The sequence below is a fragment of the Chiloscyllium plagiosum genome, unplaced genomic scaffold, assembly GCF_037043375.1.
Source record: "Chiloscyllium plagiosum isolate Xiang-an unplaced genomic scaffold, Cpla_swu_hap1 HiC_scaffold_29, whole genome shotgun sequence".
Lineage (NCBI taxonomy): Eukaryota > Metazoa > Chordata > Chondrichthyes > Orectolobiformes > Hemiscylliidae > Chiloscyllium > Chiloscyllium plagiosum.
In genome coordinates this window covers 951791-972771 of record NW_028270167.1, presented here as the reverse complement: position 1 = coordinate 972771, position 20981 = coordinate 951791, and the positions used below count along the sequence as shown (strand labels likewise).

The following is a 20981-nucleotide window of genomic DNA, read 5'->3' as shown; positions in this document are numbered from 1 at the left end:
TCCCACCTATACCTGCCACACCGAACATATCGTCCACCTCTGCAGCATCTTCCACTTCCCCGGCCCCCAGCACTTTATCTTCACTACAGATGTGCAGTCCCTATACACGTCCATACCCCACAAGGATGGCCTCCAGACTCTCCCCTTCTTCCTCTCCAACAGACCCATTCAGTCCCCCTCCACCAATACCTTCCTCTGCCTCGCTGAACAGGTCCTCACCCTCAACTTTCCCTTTAACTCCTCCCAAACCCTCCATATCCAGGGGGTGGCCATGGGCACCCGGATGGGCCTTAGCTACACCTGCCTCTTTGTTGGTTATATTGAACAGTCCCTCTTCAGTACCTACACAGGCACTGTGCCCCAGCTCTTCCGCCATTACATCGATGACTGCACCGGTGCAGTGTCCTACACCCAGGCTGAACTGGAACAGTTCATCAACTTCACCCACAACTTCCACCCCGCCCTCAAATTCACTTGTTTCATCTCGGGCACCTCCCTCCCCTTTCCCATTTCTCCATTTCCAGCTCCAGTGACAGTCTCCAGACGGATGTTTACTACAAACCCACAGACTCAAAACTACCTGGACTACACCTCCTCCCACCCAGTATCCTGCAAGAACTCCATCCCATTCTCCCAATTCCTCCATCTCTGCAGCATCTGCTCAGATGAGGAGACCTTCCATTCCCAAGCATCCCAGATGTCCACCTATTTCAAACAACATGCTTTTCCTCCCTCTGTCATCCAGACAGCCCTCCACTGCACCACCTCCACTCCTCATTCCACTGCTCTAAACTCCCCCGCAACAAAGACAGAGTCCCCCCTGTCCTCACCTACAACCCCAGCAGTCTCCACATCCAACACATCATCCTTACACACTTTCTCCAACTCTGCAACCACCAAGAACATCTTCCCCTCCCCACCCCTCCCTGCCTTCCTCAAGGACCATTCCCTTTGACAGTCCTTTGTTTGTGCCACTCTCCCCACCGACCCAGCTGACCTCCCAGCTACCTTCCTCTGCATCTGGAAAAGATGCAAAACCAGCTGGTACCCCACTCCCCTCACTTCCATCCAGGGCTCCAAACAGTCCTTCCAGGTGACGCAGAGGCTCACCTGCCTCTCCTCCAACCTAGTTTACTGCATCAGTGCTCCCAGTGTGGTCTTCTCTACATCGGGGAGACCGAACGTTAACTTAGGGAACGGCTCACCGAGCATCTCAGCAGGGTCCATGGGGGCTCACCAGACCTTCCAGTCACTGCCCATTTTAATTCCCCTTCCTATTCCCTTTCTGACATGATCATTCTTGGCCTCCTCCATTGCCACAACGAACCACAGCGGAAGTTGAAGGGATAACGCCTCATCTTCCGCCTGGGCAGCCCAGACGACTCAGCGTTGAGTTCTCCAATTTCAAATAACCTCCCTTCCCATCCCTCAACTCTCTTCCCAGCCCAACCCCCTCCCTTCCATTCCTCCCTGGCACCAACTGCATTCATTCCTCCCATTGACCAACCAGGTCGTACCTTCTACCCGTCTCCACCTATCGCCACTTCACTGACCTGACCCCACCACCCCCTTTATCTGCAGCTCCGCCCCACACCTACCCCCAGTCTGAAAGAAGGGTTACACCCAAAATATTGGCTTCTGCACCTCCTGATGCTGCTGCCTTGCTGTGATCTCCCACCCTCCTGCCTGTCTGTTTTAGTGAATGGCAGCTGGTGACAAGTGTGATACTGGAAGAATCAGTGCCAGGATCCCAGCTATTCACAACGTGTTAATGATTTGGATGAGGGAATGAAATGTAATATCTCCAAATTTTCAAATGACACAAAGCAGCGTGGAGGGTGAGCTGTGAGGAGACGCAGAGATACATCAGGGTGAATTGGACAGGCTGAGTGAGTGGGCAAATGCATGACAGATGGACTATAATATAGATAAACGTGATAAAGGCAAATTATTATTTGAATGGCTGTAAATTGAAAGATGGGAATGTGCGATGAGACTGGGGTGTCCTCATGTACTAGTTACTAAAAGGGGATGGGCGCAGTGGGCAGCAAAGAAAGCAAACTGTACATTAGCCTTCCTAACAAGAGCAATGGGAATACCTTGCTGCAATTATATAAGGCATTTGCGAGGTCACACCTGGAATATTGTGTGTGGCTTTGGTATCCATATCTGAGGAAAGCTGTTGGTGATAGAGAGAGGGCAGCAAAGTTTTATCAAATTAATTCCTGAGAGGGGAAAGATATAAAAGGGACCTAAGGGGCAATGTTTTTATGCACAGGGTGGTACGTGTATGGAATGAACTGCCAGAGGAAGTGGTGGAGGCTGGTACAATTACAACATTTAAGAGGCATTTGGATGGGTATATGAATAGGAAGGGTTTGGAGGGATATGGGCTGGGTGCTGGTAGGTGGGACTAGATTAGGTTGGGATATCTGGTCGGCATGCACGGGTTGGACTGAAGGGTCAGTTTCCATGTTGTACATCTCTATGACTCTGTGACTGACATATGAGAGACCCTGCAACCGCACAGAATTAATGTGGATTCCACTAGTTTCCTCATTTCCCCTCGCCCCCACCTTATCCCAGTCCCAAGCCTCCAACTCAGCCCCACCCACTTGACCTATCCATCACCCTTCCCATCTATCCACTCCACCCTCCCTCCGACCTATCACCTTCACCCCCACCTTCATCCACCTATCGTGTTCTCAGCTACCTTCCCCCCAACCCCAGCCCCCTCCCATTTATCTCTCAGCCCCCCCCCCCCCCCAGCCCACAAACCTCATTCCTGACGAAGGGCTTATGCCCGAAACGTCGATTCTCCTGCTCTTCGGATGCTGCCTGACCTGCTGGGCTTTTCCAGCTCCACACTCTCCACTCTGATCTCCAGTCCTCACTTTCTCCATATGAGAGAGATTGAGTCGGTTAGGATTGTGTTCAGTGGAGTTTAGAAGGATGAGGAGTGTCTCCTAGAAACCTATAAAATTCAAACAGACCAGGCAGGGTACAACCAAAAAGAGAAACTGCTGGAGAGTCCCAGCAGATCCGGCAGTATATACGGGGAGGGTAACAGGGTTAAGGACTTTTACTCAGATCTCAAATATCCACACTGGATTTATCCTCTTGAAACAAAAGGCAGAGAGTCTTTTGGATTGCTGTGGAGGAAGTGAACCCACATGCAGGGCAGACCAATCCTGGGCCACAAATAGGAGAGTCTCTAACAAATCCAGTCAGGAATTAAAGAGAAACCTCTTCACCCAGAGACCCCCACACGGAGAGGCCCAGGTGAACAATGAGGAAAGAGTAACTGAGGGGCAGAGTGTACAAATGAGGGAAGCAGGAATACAAGCAGAGGTGAGATAAAGTGGGAGGGTGTGTGGGGTGAAGTCACATGTGGAGTGGAAAGCCCAGTACCATGCTGAGGGCCCAAATGGCCTGACTCTATAACCAGTTACAGTACTTGCAAAATGCTGTCACTGTTGTAAGTGAATGAGTCAATGCTGATGTAACACGTGAGTACAGTTTCATTTCACTGACTGTTGGATTATTCTGTGGAAATAAGCGGGAATGAAAGAAGTGGGTGACACTGCAGTTCCAGCCCTGATCGGTAGGAGGCCCCAGAGGCTGTGTTTTTGCTGTTTGAATGTTAAACTGTCAACACTCCCCAAGGAACTATGTTAAAAAGGTGCAGCATTTTAAACCTCATTCAACAGGACAATGTCCTCTCTAACCCATGCTGGGGGCTTCATGTTGTAAATCCAGCAGCTCCCAGTCATTGTCCACCACAGGCTGCGGTCCGTGTTTAATAATCCAGTGATCAATGAGTTAGGGGAAAATATAAAGTGATAGGGTAGGGGAATGGCTCTGGGTGGGTTAATCTGTGGAGGGTCAGCGTGGAGTTGTTGGGCCGAAGGGTCTGTTTCCACACTGTAGGGATTCTATACTAAAATAAAGCAAGGAACTGCGGATGCTAGAAATCTGAATCAAACACAAAAATAGCTGGAGAAACTCAGCAGGTCCAGCAGCATCTGCGGGAAGAAAGCAGAGTTAATGTTTATGAGAATGAAGAGGGGGTCACTGCTCCTCTGCACGGATGCTGCCAGACCTGCAGAGTTTCTCCAGCTATTTCTGTTTTTTTGTTGGTAAGACTTTATACTTTATTTCAACTCCTTGTAGATTAAAAATGTAGTTTGTGGGGGTTAAACCGAGCCCTGTAGCTGCGGAGAAACAACCTGCGGCTCTGAGAGGGGCCGTGACGTTGGGTGGAGATGAGAATCATCGTAACCGCTTTTTCCTGTTTCTCTGTCTCGGAGCTCTTTCTGAACCCAGCGGAAAAATCGCGTCAGTCTGTTTTTTTTTAACCAAAATTCACCTGCCTTCCTCAATTGAAGATAGTCTCAGCTTTTGAAAAATAAAATAAACTAACATTTTTTATTTGAAATCTCCCCCAAAAGGGTCCCGAAGATGAAGTGTCACATTCTCCTGATAACGGTCACAGCTGTGGCTCTGCACTTGTTCGGTGAGTCAAATATCTCTCAGCGATGGCTTTTACATTCTTTCGTTAAAATGTGACAAATTGCGCCGTTTCTTTAGTTATTGGCTTCAGTACAGTAGCGATAACGCTGAGGAAAATAACACCCGAAAAGTTACAATTTTTAATGATTTAGCAAAATACGTCGGAGTCCATTCTGACCTGAAAATTTGTGTTTTAAAAAAATAAATAAATAAATTCCGAATGGGATTAAAGAAACCCTTCCAAATACGGCCACTTTGTAGAAACTAACCCCAGGCGCTGCAGGGTTTGCAAAGTCCCGCATTTGTATCTCTAACATTTTATTTGATGAACGGGGATAAACATTTTCTACAAAGAATGCCTGGAGTTTGAGACTGGGGTTAGATCCCGACTGTTGGACTCCGGAATATTCGGCGGCCTGGGATTTAACATTCGGGACAATTTCAATCCAAGGGAAATGACGGTTCTCAACAAATGAAACGATTTGCTGGAAATCTAATCCTTGCCGGGCATTAATGCTGGAAATTCAGCAGCTCCCAGTTACTGTCCAACCCAGACACGTTCAATAATAATATTTTATACTAAATTAAAGCAAGGACTTGATTAAAGTCTGCATGAAATTCTGAAAATGATAAATCCATCACTTTCCAAATTGGAAAAGGGGTTAAAGTTGTTCCCAACAGTTTTACAGTTAGCGAGTTTTGAGAAGGTTACTGGCCCAAGTTGAGGTTCTGGATGTTGGTTACATCTAGCGCTTTAAAGTTTAAATAATATAAAAGAACAGGAATTGAAATCCTTCTCAAGTTTTCAGGAGTTTCACTTCAGGGACTGCGCCAGCTCGGCCCCAAGCCCCTAACCCTTTCCCCGCGCACGCGCCCCACGCCGCCCCACCGCGCGCACTGCGGCTCCGGCCGCGCCCCCGAGCCTGTGCGCGCTCCTGAAGCCGGCCGGCCGGCCGCCCGCCCGGTGCCCGCCCACACACCAGGCGGAGGTGGAACTGAAGATGTTTCTGCAAAGGGGGAAATTGAAACTGCTGTCGGGATGTCACTGACACCGGGCTAAGCACCACCCCCCCCCCCCCCCCCCCATCACCATCCCCACTACCCTCACCCTCAGCCCCTACCCCCACCCCACTCCCCAGTGCCCAGTCCTGATGCAGTACCCTGACTGAGCCCATTGCTCCTGCAATCCCATTTCCCACACAATCCCACTCCATCTCCTGTTCACTTGGGCCAGTGGGATGTGGGGCGTCTGTGGAATCTTGAGTAAAATTGAACAATTTTTGTCAGCCTGAGGGAGAAGGAAAGGGTTTTGGGTCTTACCAGTTTGTGGTAATTTGAAAACTGGAAGTTATAAAGGCTGAAAGGGGAGCGGGTAGAGAGGGTATGATAGCCCAGGCTAAAGAACAGGCTCCATGGGCATCCTTGGGGGGCTGGGGCAAGAGACGGCCGGAGGGAAGGCTTGAAGTCTCCATCTTCCTCCTCCCTGCCAGCTTCCAGCTGAATTCAGGTTCTAACAGATTCAACTGGACAATGTCACGTGGAAACAATTGACATTTTCCAGATAGTGACGTGTGGATTTTTTTCCATGTGGAATCTGGGATTGGATGCCACCAACTCTCAACAAAAAAGTGATTCCATAAAAAATATTTAAGCTTATCACTAGTCAAAGGAGGAATGTGGGGATGTTAAAAAGGCACAGCTAACATTCGATTATACATTCTTGTTTTCCACAGCACATTGTTATTGACTCAGTGAAGGAGACGGTTTGGGGCTTGGGGAAGGTTTTGCAGGTGCCCAGTTGCATCCCAATGGGATCTGAGAGCGATGAGGATGTATTTGGGGACTCTGTGGTTAAGAGGCGGCCCTCAGTGAATGGGAGTGAAGCTGAGAGGCAGCACGATGGAGATTGGACCGAAGCTGTTACAAAGATTCAGGTCCCCACCTTCACAGAGAGGACAGGTCCTCAGCATCAGCTTGCCAGCACAGCTGATCCCCTCGATTACTTCACTTTACTCTGGCCTGACAGTGTGTTTGATACCATCGCCCAGGAGACCAACCGTTACGCTGTTCAATGCCAGGCCCGAGATGGCAAACAGGATTCCTCCTGGATTCCCACTGATTCCCGTGAAATCAAAGCTTTCCTGGCTATCAACATAATGATGGGCATCAAGCAGCTGCCTCGCATCTCCTTGTACTGGAGCCAGGACACTGCCCTGCGCTGCCCCTGGATTTCCTCGGCTATGTCCAGGGATAGGTTTTGGAAAGTGAACCGATATCTGCATTTGCGAGACAACATGGGGGCACTCGAGAAATCCCACCCCGACCACGACCCGATATTCAAAGTGCGAACTCTGATGGAGACAGTGCGCAGCCACTTTGGTCAAAGTTACCTGCCGAGCCGTGAGCTCAGTGCGGACGAGGGGATGGTCGCTTACAAAGGGAGGCTGTATTTCAAACAGTATTCTCCTGCCAAACCGACAAAGTGGGGCCTGAAAGTCTGGATGTTGTGTGAGGCAGCAAGTGGTTACTGCCTGAACTTTGACATCTACACTGGACGGCGGCGGGTGGCATCAGGGCACAGCCTAGGCTATGACGTGGTGACTGAGCTGTGCCAACCGTACCTTCACCGCAATCACCACATTTACTTTGATCGGTTTTTCAGCAGCCCTGCCCTCCTGCAATATCTACAGCTCCATGACACGAGAGCATGTTCCACCATTCACCTGAACCGCAAAGGACTACCCTCAGTGGCCAGGAAAATCCAACTAACCAAACAGGGAGCTACCTGCTTCTTTCAGAAAGGCTCTCTATTATTAACCATTTGGAAAGACAAAAGACAAGTAGCAACACTCTCAACAAATCAAAGTGCCACAATGGTTGAGTCTGGTGGGACAGTCAAACCTCAAGCTGTAGTTGAGTACAATAAATATATGGGAGGTGTTGACCTTTCTGATCAAATGAGAAGCTACTACCCGGTGGGCCGTCCTTCGAAAAAATGGTGGAGGTGTGCTTTGTGGTATTTAATGAACATCAGCATCGTGAATGCTTGGCTGATTTTCAAAAGGTCATCTCATGACCCTCCGCTTCCAAGTCGCTATGATCACCTCAACTTCAGAACAAGCCTTGCCAAATTGTTGCGAGGTGATTATTCAGCAGGAGCCAGTAGGAAAGGCAGATTGTCATCATCGTCAGGCACCAGATACCCAGTGACCTTCTGTAATCCGAGTGTACACAATCTGGTGAAAATTCAGGGCCGTAAGAAAGTGTGCCGTCAGTGTTCGAAGCACAAACGCAAGACTGCGTCCGGGAGATCGGTGGAAACATCATTTCAGTGTGAATTCTGTGAAACTCCACTCTGCAGGGTCAGCTGTTTCAGCAACTACCATCAGTCTCTGCCTTAACAAACTCCAGAATCCTAGATCCAAAGTCGAGTCATATAAGACTGTTTCTCTCACGGATGATCCCAGATCCACTGAGTTTCTCCAGCACTTCCTAATTTCTGATTTCAAGTATTAGCAGGATTTTGCATTTATCCAGGATTGAACTGGATTCTCTAGAAATTCCAAATGAATTTCCTGGATTATGTTGGGATTTAAGAATTGTTTTTCTTCAAATATTTTCATCTAAAATTTAGCTAAACAAATTGTATTGAAAAGTCAGTTTGATCGGTTCGTGCGATTGGAGGTGAGAAGCCCTCCAGGGTTTTGCTCAATTGTAGATGGTAACTGCAGCAACTTGCAGTCATTTCCCCTGAGAAACATTCAGCCCTTTGTCACTGTCTCCGACAGGGTGACCTGTTCTTTGTTTGCAAAGGTATTTGAATTTCTAGCAGGCGGTCTGTGCCATTTCCTAATGGTTGTGTCTTGTTGTGACTCTGTTGTGGTGTATACGTGCTCATATTAAGCTTTGTTCAGCCATTCCTTTTCAATGCTGTACCCACGTGGGGGAAGTGACGCTCAGTAATTGTTAGTGGGTCATGTCTGTAGATGGGTGGATGCTGTAAACCACTGACCTTTGAGAATGGTTGTGTTTGATATGTATTAATTGTAATTGTCTTTAACGAAATGGAGATAATATTTACAGCAGTTGTATTTTCTGCCTGTGCTTTATTTTTGGTTTGGGGAAGGAATAGTGTTGTGTTGGCCATGGTTACTGGTGTATTTTTAACAAGACAAGAACAGACAGCAGATAATCCACAGTGACTGAAGTAGAGGCCCTTTTTGAGTTTGTTCTTCAGACCATTGCATCTGCTCACTCAATGACTACTGGATTGCAGAGGATTTAAAATTAATTCATCACTGAATTCTGCATGCTCCATAACGTGCATTTTGTTGTCAGTTGTATTACTGGGGTGTCTCTTTGTGAATAAACCTTTCATTGTTTTGCTGCCAGATTCACACAATGCAATAATGACATTGGATGGATAAATACTGGAAGATGATCTAATTGATAATGAACAACAAAAATGACCAAGACTTCTAGCAGAGCGTCTAATAAACTTGTATCAAACTTAAAGTGCCAGCTTCTAAAATATTGTCTAATAAAAAATGTGATTAGTTGATCACAATTGCTTTTAATGTTTTTTTAACCACTAATATTTCAGCCCAGGTGATGATTTAGTCTTTAGTGGAGAGTTTTTTTTTACTCCAACATGATTCTTTGCTTCTTTCCTAAACCTCAGCCCAACCTCATGGAGCTTTACCGCAGAATGGTGCAGTTTATAAAGACTTCTTAACGTTCACTTTAACATTGCTGAGTAAGAAGTAAAAAGGCAGGGAAAGCAGCAGTTTTGGTTGTGAGAACCTTACCAAGGAGCTGTCACATTGGGCAGAAGGTGTGGGAATTGGCTCCTGCTGAGATTCTGTGAAAGCTGTAATCTCTCCTGACTTTATCATTCCATCAGCGCGTCTATAAACAGTCATCAGAGGTCACTTACTTTTTTAAAATTTAAACCTCAACTAAAAGCATTTGCAAATCTAATGCCTGATTTTCTTGTTTTTTCTTTTTAATCCAGGGGTTTCTCAAGGATCACTTGGTAAGCAACCTTTCGCTATTTTTGCTATTTTTATTTTGTGTCAGGATTTGAAAAGTTGATGAAATGTGAAATCTGAAGGTTTGGATATAGATGAGGAAGTCTGGTCATTAACTATTGTTTAATTTTGCTGTACTTTGCCTGTCCATCACTGAACCGCCACCTCCCCCCCCCCCCCCCCCCACCCACCCCCACCCCCACCATCCACCCCGCCCCGGTCAGCCACACACGTGTCCCATACATGAATATTTTTTTAAAAAGCTGAGTTTAAATTCCCCCCAACCTCCCTGGACATTTGAATTTCCTTTTGAAAATTCTAGGATGTAAAGGTGGTTATGAGTTAGTCTGAGTAATGCAGGCAGGGCCCAGGGATTTGGGGAAGCAGTGGGACATTAACGATAACGTCAGCAGCTTCGCTGGTTATTCCATCATCACCTCTGTAGGTTTCATGAAATAAATTCTCAATGTGTCCTGACTCAAAACCAAAAAAAAGGACCTGTGCGCCAGATTGGTAAGGTAAGGAGTTTTTTTTATTCCTTATTTTTTCAACAGTCTGTTTGGGAATTTAGAATATTGGGAATGGAGGTGAGAGCAGTTGAATGTTCCTCCTGCAGAATGTGGGAGGTAAGGGTCACCACTAGTGTCCCTGCTGACTACATCTGTGGGAAGTGCACCCAACTCCGGCTCCTCGAAAACCCCATTAGGGAACTGGAGCTGGAGTTGGGTGCACTTCCCACTTATTGAGAGGAGTTACATGGAGGTCGTCACTCCTCAGGTACAAGAAAAAGGCAAATGGGTTACAGTCAGGGGACGGAAAGGGAACCGGCAGGCAGTGCAGGGATCCCCTGGGGCCGTTCCCCTCAACAATAAGTATACCGTTTTGGATACTGTTGGGGGGGACGACTTACCAGGGGAAAGCAATGGGGCACAGAGCTCTGGCACAGAGTCTGTCCCTGCCTCTCAGAAGGGAAGGGGGAAGAGGAGCAGAGCAGTAGTCATTGGGGACTCCATATTTTGGGGGACAGATAGGAGGTTCTGTGGGAAAGAGAGCCACTCACGGTTGGTGTGTTGCCTCTCAGGTGCCTGGGTCGTGATGTCTCTGATCGTGTTTTCGGGATCCTCAACGGGAGGGGGAGTAGCCCCAAGTTGAGGTCCACACAGGCACCAACAACATAGGTAGGAAGAGAGATGGGGATTCAAGGCAGAAATTCAGGGAGCTAAGATGGAAGCTTAGAGCTAGGACGAACAGAGTTGTTATCTCTGGTTTGTTGCCCGTGCCACGTACTAGCGAGGCGAGGAATAGGGAGAGAGAGGAGTTGAACACATGGCTACAGGGATGGTGCAGGAGGGAGGGTTTTGGATTCTTGGATAATTGGGGCTTTTTCTGGGGTAGGTGGGACCTCTACAAGCAGGATGGTCTTCATCTGAACCAGAGGGGGACAAATATCCTGGCCGGGGTGGGGGCAGGGGGCGGGAATTTCGCTCAGGCTATTGGGGTGGGTTTAAACTAATACAGCAGGGGGATGGGAACCAAATTTGTAGTTCAAGTATAGAAAAGGTTGAGAGTAGGGAGGTCCGAAATCAAGTTTCAGGGACACAAGATGGCACCGGCAAGCAAGAAGTTGGTTTGAAGTGTGTCTACTTCAACGCCAGGAGCATCCGGAATAAGGTGGGTGAACTTGCAGCATGGGTTGGTACCTGGAACTTCGATGTTGTCGCCATTTCGGAGACATGGATAGAGCAGAGACAGGAATGGTTGTTGCAGGTTCCGGGATTTAGATGTTTCAGCAAGAATAGAGAAGATTATAAAAGAGGGGGAGGTGTGGCATTGTTGGTCAAGGACAGTATTGCAGTTGCAGAAAGGATGTTAGGGGATTCGTCAACTGAGGTAGTATGGGCTGAGGTTAGAAACAGGGAAGGAGAGGTCACCCTGTTGGGAGTTTTCTATAAGCCTCCGAATAGTTCCAGAGATGTAGAGGAAACGATAGCAAAGATGATTCTCGATAGGAGTGAGAGAGGCAGGGTAGTTGTCGTGGGGGACTTCAACTTTCCAAATATTGACTGGGAACACTATAGTGCAAGTACTATAGATGGGTCAGTTTTTGTCCAATGTGTGCAGGAAGGCTTCCTGACACAGTATGTAGACAGGCCAACAAGGGGTGAAGCCACATTAGATTTGGTACTGGGTAATGAGCCCGGCCAGGTGTTAGACTTGGAAGTAGGTGAGCACTTTGGTGATAGCAATCACAATTCAGTTATGTTTACTTTAGTGATAGAAAGGGATAGGTGTATACCACTGGGCAGGAGTTACAGCTGGGGGAAAGGCAATTACGATGCGATTAGGCAAAATTTAGGATGCATAGGATGGGGAAGGAAACTGCAGGGGATGGGCACATTAGAAATGTGGAGCTTATTCAAGGAAAAGCTACTGTGTGTCCTAGATAAGTATGTACCTGTCAGGCAGGGAGGAAGCTGTAGAGCGCGGGAGCCGTGGTTTACGAAGGAAGTGGAATCTCTGGATGAGATGTGAAGGCTCAGTTAGGGCGCTTGAGGAATACAAGGTAACCAGGAAAGACCTAAAGAGAGAGCTCAGAAGAACCAGGAGGAGACATGAGAACTTGTTGGCGGATAGGATCAGGGTAAACCCTAAGGCTTTCTATAGGTATTTAAGGAATAAGATTAGGGCCAATCAAGGATTGTAGTGAGAAGTTGTGTGTGGAGTCAGAGGAGATAGGGGAAGCACTAAATGAATATTTTTCAACAGTATTCACTCTAGAAAACGACAACGTTGTCGAGGAGAATACTGAGATACAGGCTACTAGACTGAGGGTGGGATTGAGGTTCACAAGGAAGAGGTATTAGAAATCCTGCAGAGTGTGAAAATAGATAAGTCCCCTGGGCCGGATGGGATTTATCCTCGGATCCTCTGGGAAGCCAGGGAGGAGATTGTCTACAGGAATAGTGCCAGAAGACTGGAGGACAGCAAATGTGGTTCCCCTGTTCAAGAAGGGGAGTAGAGACAATCCTGGTAATTACAGACCAGTGAGCCTTACTTCAGTTGTTGGTAAAGTGTTGGAAAAGGTTATAAGAGATAGGATTTATAATCATCTAGAAAAGAATAATTTGGTTAGGGATAGTCAGCACGGTTTTGTGAAGGGTAGGTCGTGCCTCACAAACCTTATTGAGTTCTTTGAGAAGGTGACCAAACAGGTAGATGAGAGTAAACCGGTTGATGTGGTGTATATGGATTTCAGCAAGGCGTTCGATAAGGTTCCCCACAGTAGGCTACTGTACAAAATGCAGAGGAATGGGATTGTGGGAGAGACAGCAGTTTGGATCAGTAATTGGCTTGCTGAAAGAAAACAGAGGGTGGTGGTTGATGGGAAATGTTCATCCTGGAGTCCAGTTACTAGTGGTGTACCGCAAGGGTCGGTGTTGGGTCCACTGCTGTTCGTCATTTTTATAAACGACTTGGATGAGGGTGTAGAAGGATGGGTTAGTGAATTTGCGTATGACGCTAAGATCGGTGGAGTTGTGGATAGTGACGAAGGATGTTGTAGGTTACAGAGAGACGTAGATAAGCTGCAGAGCTGGGCTGAGAGGTGGCAAATGGAGTTTAATGCGGACAAGTGTGAGGTGATTCACTTTGGTCGGAGTAACCGGAATGCAAAGTACTGGGCTAATGGTAAGATTCTTGGTAGTGTAGATGAGCAGAGAGATCTCGGTGTCCAGGTACACAGATCCTTGAAAGTTGCCACCCAGGTTGACAGAGTTGTTAAGAAGGCACAGTATTTTAGCTTTTATTAATAGAGGGATCGAGTTCCGGAACCATGAGGTTATGCTACAGCTGTACAAACTCTGGTGCAGCCGCACTTGGAGTATTGTGTACAGTTCTGGTCACCGCATTATAAGAAGGATGTGGAAGCTTTGGAAAGGCTTCAGAGGAGACTTACTAGGATGTTGCCTGGTATGGAAGGAATGTCTTAGGAGGAAAGACTGAGGGACTTGATGCTGTTTTCGTTGGAGAGAAGAAGGTTGAGAGGTGACTTAATAGAGACATACAAGATAATCAGAGGGTTAGATAGGGTGGACAGGGAGAGTCTTTTTCCAAGTATGGGGGCGGCAAACACAACTTTAAAGTGAGGGAAGATAGGTATAAGACAGATGTCAGAGGTAGTTTCTTTACTCAGAGAGTAGTAAGGGCATGGAATGCTTTGCCTGCAACGGTAGTAGATTCGCCAACTTTAAGTCGTCATTGGACAGGCATATGGACGTACATGGAATAGTGTAGGTTAGATGGGCTTCAGATTGGTATGACAGGTCGACGCAACATCGAGGGCCGAAGGGCCTGTACTGCGCTGTAATGTTCTATGACTCAGGGTTTGAACTCCCAGCCTCAGAGGAGCTTGACAAGTGCCATAATCAATGCCAAATGACAGCAAACCATCGAGGTCCCCTCCTTTTCTTTCTGTTCTTAACCTCTCCTCCTCCTCACATTTAACCTGAACCTTGAGCTGAGATTCAGGATCTCTGTGTTGCTCAGGAGCTGTGCTTTGTTTTCCAGTGATCGAGGAGCAGACAAATGGAATCACTTTGAAATGTGCACATGGTAAAGACTGGCGAAAGGATGGGTTAGTATACGATCGGGTGACGGACGATGGGAGTGTCAGGCTCTCGATGCTGTCAGACAGTGATACCGGAGAATACAGCTGTGCAGATGATCATGGAAGTTCTTCAGCTTTTGTGTTTGTCAGACGTAAGTTGTATGTTATTTTTTCTGAGCAGTGTTTTGAAGAGGTGTGGGGGGTGCTGTTTTATCACTGTGTCACACTGACTACATCACCACACTTGGAGACCATTGCCCAGAATGAAGGAGTTCCTGACTCCACAAACCATTGGCTGGAGGGTAGGAGAGGCCTTAGAAGAGTTGGGGTTTTAGTTGTGGGGTGTGGGGGTTGCTGAATGAAAGGGGGAGGCTGCCATGTGTGGGTCTCAGCTGAATGGAAAGTGTCTGCAGACTCCACCACTGTACTTCACTTTAATTATTAACTCAATCAGTCACCCCTCCCACACACGCTCCCCTCCCACACATTCTCTGTGACCCATTGATGCCAATTACCTTGTGCCCCACTCCCCTGTAGCCCTTCAAAGCCACCATGCACCTTTACAGCCCCAATACCTCTCCAGAACAGCCCATTTACCCACTCACCCACCCACCTATCACATTTACACTGATTACACCAACTCAGCCTTACCCAGCCTGGGGAGACTGCGAATACCCAGTGCTGAAGTTCCAAATGTCTATTGCAGTCTTCATTAAAAAAGCATTAACTATGGAAACCCATTCACAACATTTACCCTTCTTCACCCGCACAATCCTTAATTACAACAAATATAGTTTGACTGCCTAATCTCTTACAAAAACAATTTTTGGAATTTATATAAAAGCAAATTGCTGCGGATGTTGGAAATCTGGAACAAACACAAAGTGTTGGAGTCTGCAAACATCTACGGTGAGAGAAACAAAACTGATTCTGTGAAGAGTCACACCAGCCACAAAACCTTAATTCTTTCTCTTTCCACAGATGCTGCCAGACCTGCTGAGTTTCTCCAACATTTGGAATTTATAGTTAGAATTGGAATGCCTATAGTATCGGAACGGCCCTTCAGTCCAACAAGTCCACACTGACCCTCCAAAGAGTAACCCACCCAGACCCATTCCCCTACCCTATATTTACCCCTGACTAATAACCTACATTATGGGCAACTTAGCATGGCCACTTCACAACCTGTACATCTTTGGATTGTGGGAGGAGACCCACACAGACATGGGGCGTACATGCAAACTCCACAGTTACCAGAGGCTAGGATCAAACCTGGGTCCCTGGTGCTGTGAAGCAGCAGTGCTAACCACTGAGCCACCGTGCTGCCCATAAAGTTACAGACTTTCTTAAGTGGAAATGTCAATCAAACTGTGAAATAGTAGGCATCCTATGGATAATGGAAGGTTGTGAGATCAGTCACAACACTCACCAAATAATCCTCTCTGTAATGTCAAAGGAATGAAACAGCAATCATAAACATTTTCATAAACATTTTATAAAATTTTATAAAGTATGTTCCAAATATTTAAAGGCAGAAGTTTTAGATGCCTTGACAGTTCCTTTTGCCACTTGTCAAAGTTGCGTTTAAGTTTTACTGAACTACGCTATCCTGATACTGTGCACTGTCTACACACACGTGCTGATTTATAACAATCCCAAAGCTGACCTAGGACCATATCCAATAGGATACCTCACCTCTTCAAGTCATACCCTGGCAATCAAAATGATTCCAGAACATTCTGACTTGATCTCCTTTCACACCCAACTTCCCTATTTCAGACACAAGCTGAGACAGCTTCCTCTGTGAAGTGTAATCTGCCCCTCATTTCCACTCCCCATAAAAGGGGATTGGGTTGGGGAGGGGTTGGTGGGTGCGGGAACCGCCATTTCTGTGAGGAGGGAGAGGCTCCTGTTGTGAAGGTCCAAGCCCCAGTTTCAAACGGATTTGGGAATTAAATAGTTGGAGAGAATTGTCTGAATCCTGGAACTGATTACTCCCCCAGACAAAACTAAACAGAGGAGTAAGGTTGATATGTGTTGCCTGTTGCTGATTTCAGTTTGTAGGAACTGTGTGGAGTTGGAACCCGGTACCATCTCAGGGATTGTGGTTGGGGACATCATTGCCACCATCTTGATCGCTCTGGCTGTTTACTGTGTGGTTTCTTCCAACAAGGACAAAGTTTCCAATGGTACGATCTTGTTATTAATTATTCTAATTTCCCTCAATCCTGTACTGAAGACATTGACTCTTGTATCCCATAGTGACGAGAACCCACTCACACACAGATCTGATGATCTTCCCCAAAGAGTCTGTTCATGGTGATCAGGAATGGGAGACCTGGCTGCATTACTGAGTGAAACCTCAGTAACTCCCTCCCGTCACACTGGGATTGACAAAACTGCACAGTGGGCAACGGAATCCAGATTCTCTCAATTGGACAGAATCCAACATCACACAAACCCCCCACCCACCCGCCTCTCCCAACACGCACCCACACCCACACCCACACGCACCCACACCCACACCCACCCACACCCACACCCACACGCACCCACACCCACACCCACACGCACCCACACCCACACGCACCCACACCCACACCCACCCACACCTCGACCCCACCTTCACAAAGCAAACAGGAACCGGAAGCCATTCTGTCCATTGAACCTGCAACAGGAAGAGGCCATTCAGCTCCTCCTAAGATTGTTATACATGTACAGAAGGAGGCCATTCAACCTTCTGGAGATTATTCCACAGGAACAAGATAAGGCCATTAAGCCCCTCAAATCTCCTGCATAAGATCAGGAGGCTATTTAGCCCATTTGAACTCATGTTTGGATACACATTTATGTGAAAAACTTTTTGGAGTAGACAAGGTTTTATTAATGAACATTTAGCTGTGAGCCATCTGCTGAATACAGAGTCAAGTGACTTTGGGAAAACAGCCAAGCAATGGTTTTGGTGAGATTAGAGGTGGGTACGTTACTTGTATTGATGCCTAGCAACCTGTTCTGGTTGTCATTTCTGTTTCAAATCCCTAGGGAATTAAAAGGAAGTTAACCTCAACAATTGCCAGTCACTCTCTCTTTCTTTTGGTTGAAATAATTAGGAACGTGATGAATTTTCTATACCTCAATATTTTGACCACCTTCTTAACCCTGAAAAGCTAAACCATGAGCACTTTTCAACAATTTAAAACCAGTTGGTTTTCCATTTGGCTGCTTGGTCTATAGCTGTCAGCAATGAGAAACCTGGTGGACTGCAAGAAATCATCAGATTCTAGCTTTTTAAAAAAAAAACTGTTTGTCAATTGGATGATTTTATTTTTCAGTCAACCCTTCTATTGCACAGTAACAGCAGGAGACCATTCAGCCCCTCGACCCTGTCGGATCATTCATTTAGGTGATGTCAGATTGATATCACAAATCCATTTGAGAGCAGGCAGCTGGGGGCAGTAGTGGTAGAGGTCAAACCTTGTGAGGAGTGTGAGCCCAGTGTGAGCCCAGCGTGGTCAGTGTGAGCCCAGCGTGGCCAGTGTGAGCCCAGCGTGGCCAGTGTGAGCCCAGCGTGGTCAGTGTGAGCCCAGCGTGGTCAGTGTGAGCCCAGCGTGGCCAGTGTGAGCCCAGCGTGGCCAGTGTGAGCCCAGCGTGGCCAGTGTGAGCCCAGCGTGGTCAGTGTGAGCCCAGCGTGGTCAGTGTGAGCCCAGCGTGGCCAGTGTGAGCCCAGCGTGGCCAGTGTGAGCCCAGCGTGGCCAGTGTGAGCCCAGCGTGGCCAGTGTGAGCCCAGCGTGGTCAGTGTGAGCCCAGTGTGAGCCCAGCGTGGCCAGTGTGAGCCCAGCGTGGCCAGTGTGAGCCCAGTGTGAGCCCAGCGTGGTCAGTGTGAGCCCAACGTGGCCAGTGTGAGCCCAGTGTGAGCCCAGCGTGGTCAGTGTGAGCCCAACGTGGCCAGTGTGAGCCCAGTGTGAGCCCAGCGTGGTCAGTGTGAGCCCAGCGTGGCCAGTGTGAGCCCAACGTGGCCAGTGTGAGCCCAGCGTGGTCAGTGTGAGCCCAGCGTGGTCAGTGTGAGCCCAGCGTGGTCAGTGTGAGCCCAGTGTGGCCAGTGTGAGCCCAGCGTGGCCAGTGTGAGCCCAGTGTGAGCCCAGCGTGGTCAGTGTGAGCCCAGTGTGGCCAGTGTGAGCCCAGCGTGGCCAGTGTGAGCCCAGTGTGAGCCCAGCGTGGCCAGTGTGAGCCCAGCGTGGCCAGTGTGAGCCCAGCGTGGCCAGTGTGAGCCCAGTGTGAGCCCAACGTGGCCAGTGTGAGCCCAGCGTGGCCAGTGTGAGCCCAGCGTGGTCAGTGTGAGCCCAGTGTGGCCAGTGTGAGCCCAGCGTGGCCAGTGTGAGCCCAGTGTGAGCCCAACGTGGCCAGTGTGAGCCCAGCGTGGCCAGTGTGAGCCCAGTGTGGCCAGTGTGAGCCCAGCGTGGCCAGTGTGAGCCCAGCGTGGCCAGTGTGAGCCCAACGTGGCCAGTGTGAGCCCAGCGTGAGCCCAGCGTGGCCAGTGTGAGCCCAGCGTGGCCAGTGTGAGCCCAGCGTGGCCAGTGTGAGCCCAGTGTGAGCCCAACGTGGCCAGTGTGAGCCCAGCGTGGTCAGTGTGAGCCCAGCGTGGTCAGTGTGAGCCCAGTGTGAGCCCAGCGTGGTCAGTGTGAGCCCAGCGTGGTCAGTGTGAGCCCAGCGTGGCCAGTGTGAGCCCAGCGTGGCCAGTGTGAGCCCAGTGTGAGCCCAGCGTGGTCAGTGTGAGCCCAGCGTGGTCAGTGTGAGCCCAGTGTGAGCCCAACGTGGCCAGTGTGAGCCCAATGTGGTCAGTGTGAGCCCAGCATGGCCAGTGTGAGCCCAGCGTGGCCAGTGTGAGCCCAGCGTGGCCAGTGTGAGCCCAGCGTGGCCAGTGTGAGCCCAGCGTGAGCCCAGCGTGGCCAGTGTGAGCCCAGCGTGGCCAGTGTGAGCCCAGCGTGGTCAGTGTGAGCCCAGCGTGGTCAGTGTGAGCCCAGCGTGGCCAGTGTGAGCCCAGCGTGGCCAGTGTGAGCCCAGCGTGGTCAGTGTGAGCCCAGTGTGAGCCCAGCGTGGCCAGTGTGAGCCCAGCGTGGCCAGTGTGAGCCCAGCGTGGTCAGTGTGAGCCCAGCGTGGCCAGTGTGAGCCCAGTGTGAGCCCAGCGTGGCCAGTGTGAGCCCAGCGTGGCCAGTGTGAGCCCAGCGTGGCCAGTGTGAGCCCAGGGTGGTCAGTGTGAGCCCAGCGTGGTCAGTGTGAGCCCAGCGTGGCCAGTGTGAGCCCAGCGTGGCCAGTGTGAGCCCAGCGTGAGCCCAGGGTGGTCAGTGTGAGCCTAGCGTGGCCAGTGTGAGCCCAGCGTGGCCAGGCACTTGCAGACTGTGGTTGTTTCTTTGTTTTTCCACTTATTAATAAGATGGACTGTAATGTTTAACTTAATAACTTTGTTTTCCTTATTTTTCTGCTTTGTACTTCAGTACCGTAAGTGGCGACTTGTAAACTTCTCACTGTACTCATGTGAGTACATGTGACAATAAAGTTAATTCAATCCATTCACCCCATTTGCTCCATCCCTGAATTTGCTTACTCAACATAAAGGTATCCATCTCAGTCTCCCAAACCCCAGTTACCCCTCACCCAGCACATGGGCCAGAATTTCTGATTCATGCCCTTAGTGTGGAGTAGTGCTTCCTGACATCACCCCTGAGTGATCTCTCTCTCTCTTTCTCTCTCTTTCTCTCTCTCTCTCTCTCTCTCTCTTTCTCTCCTCCCTGCCCCATCAAGGTCTTTTTAACCATCTTGATTAGCTCACCCACTTACCTGTCCCAAACTAGTCAGGAATAGGAATTTAGTCTGTGCAGCATACATGCCTGGCTGTGTTCAGTGGTCTCCTCAAGGCCAGTGCCTCCTTCCTGAAGGATGTGAGGCCTCAGCAGTCAGACTTCCTGGTCAAGTTGAACCTGAAGTAAATTCCACTTGTTCTGTAACACAGTTGCTTTGAGAAAAAGGTCATTTATTTCATGGTTTATTTGACAGTGAGTTGCCCCTGACCTTGACCCTGAAACATCAGAATCTTTAAGAATTGCCTTTTAAGATGTCAGTAAGTGCAAAGTTGAAGTGTGTTTCAGTCACAGACTGGTGCATGTTTCTCACTTTTATATTTTTCTCTTAGAGTCTGAGAAGCAAAACCTTGTTCCTTATGATCATAATGACCTTTATCAGGTAAGGACAGGAATAGCTTCAATCTATAAATCAAACACTTGAATTAGATTGTTACAGTCATAGAATTCCAACAATGAAGAACATTTGGCCTATCAAGTCTACACTGACCCTCCAAAGAGCATCCCCCACCCCCCGTCCTTTCCCTGTAACCCTGCATTTCCTATGTTTAACCTGCATACCCCTGGTCAATTCATCTAACCTGCATCTCTTTGGACTGTGAGAGGAAACCCCTGTAGACACTGGGAGAATGTATAAACTCCAGTTGCCCGAGGGCGGAATCAAACCTGGGTCCCTGGTGCTGTGAGGCAGCAGTGAGCTACCTTGCTGTCCTGTTAGAGTGTAGCGTCTCATTCCCAGTATTGTCTGTGAACTTCTCAAATTGTCTCCATCCCAAATAGTTTGAGTTTTGTTTTTAATTAAATCCTCCAACTCCATTAACACCGACACTGCCACAACATTCTGATCCAATATGATGGTAAAGGCTGCTGGATTTACCGAGACCCAGTGTCAATGGGATCAACTGATGGTTGTTCTTCCACTTGCTGTGTTAGCACCAGTTGCCATAGTGATTAATAAAGTCAGGTTTTGGTAACTAG

General features: G+C 48.4%; 1 protein-coding gene across 8 annotated transcripts in view; it reads left to right on the top strand.

Annotated features, from left to right (window-relative positions):
- The first annotated feature begins 3743 nt into the window (after nucleotides 1-3743).
- LOC122540561 (T-cell surface glycoprotein CD3 delta chain) overlaps nucleotides 3744-20981 on the top strand; it is a 37754-nt gene continuing 20516 nt past the window's right edge. The window contains exons 1-6 of one of the 8 annotated variants that reach the window (XM_043676428.2): nucleotides 3773-3791; nucleotides 4452-4516; nucleotides 9527-9547; nucleotides 14109-14300; nucleotides 16206-16337; nucleotides 20336-20385. In XM_043676428.2, coding sequence (XP_043532363.2) covers nucleotides 4462-4516; nucleotides 9527-9547; nucleotides 14109-14300; nucleotides 16206-16337; nucleotides 20336-20385 — 450 coding nt within the window. In that variant the 5' untranslated portion in view covers nucleotides 3773-3791; nucleotides 4452-4461. The other 7 variants (XM_087976281.1, XM_087976280.1, XM_087976279.1 and 4 more) reach the window with 7 other exon arrangements.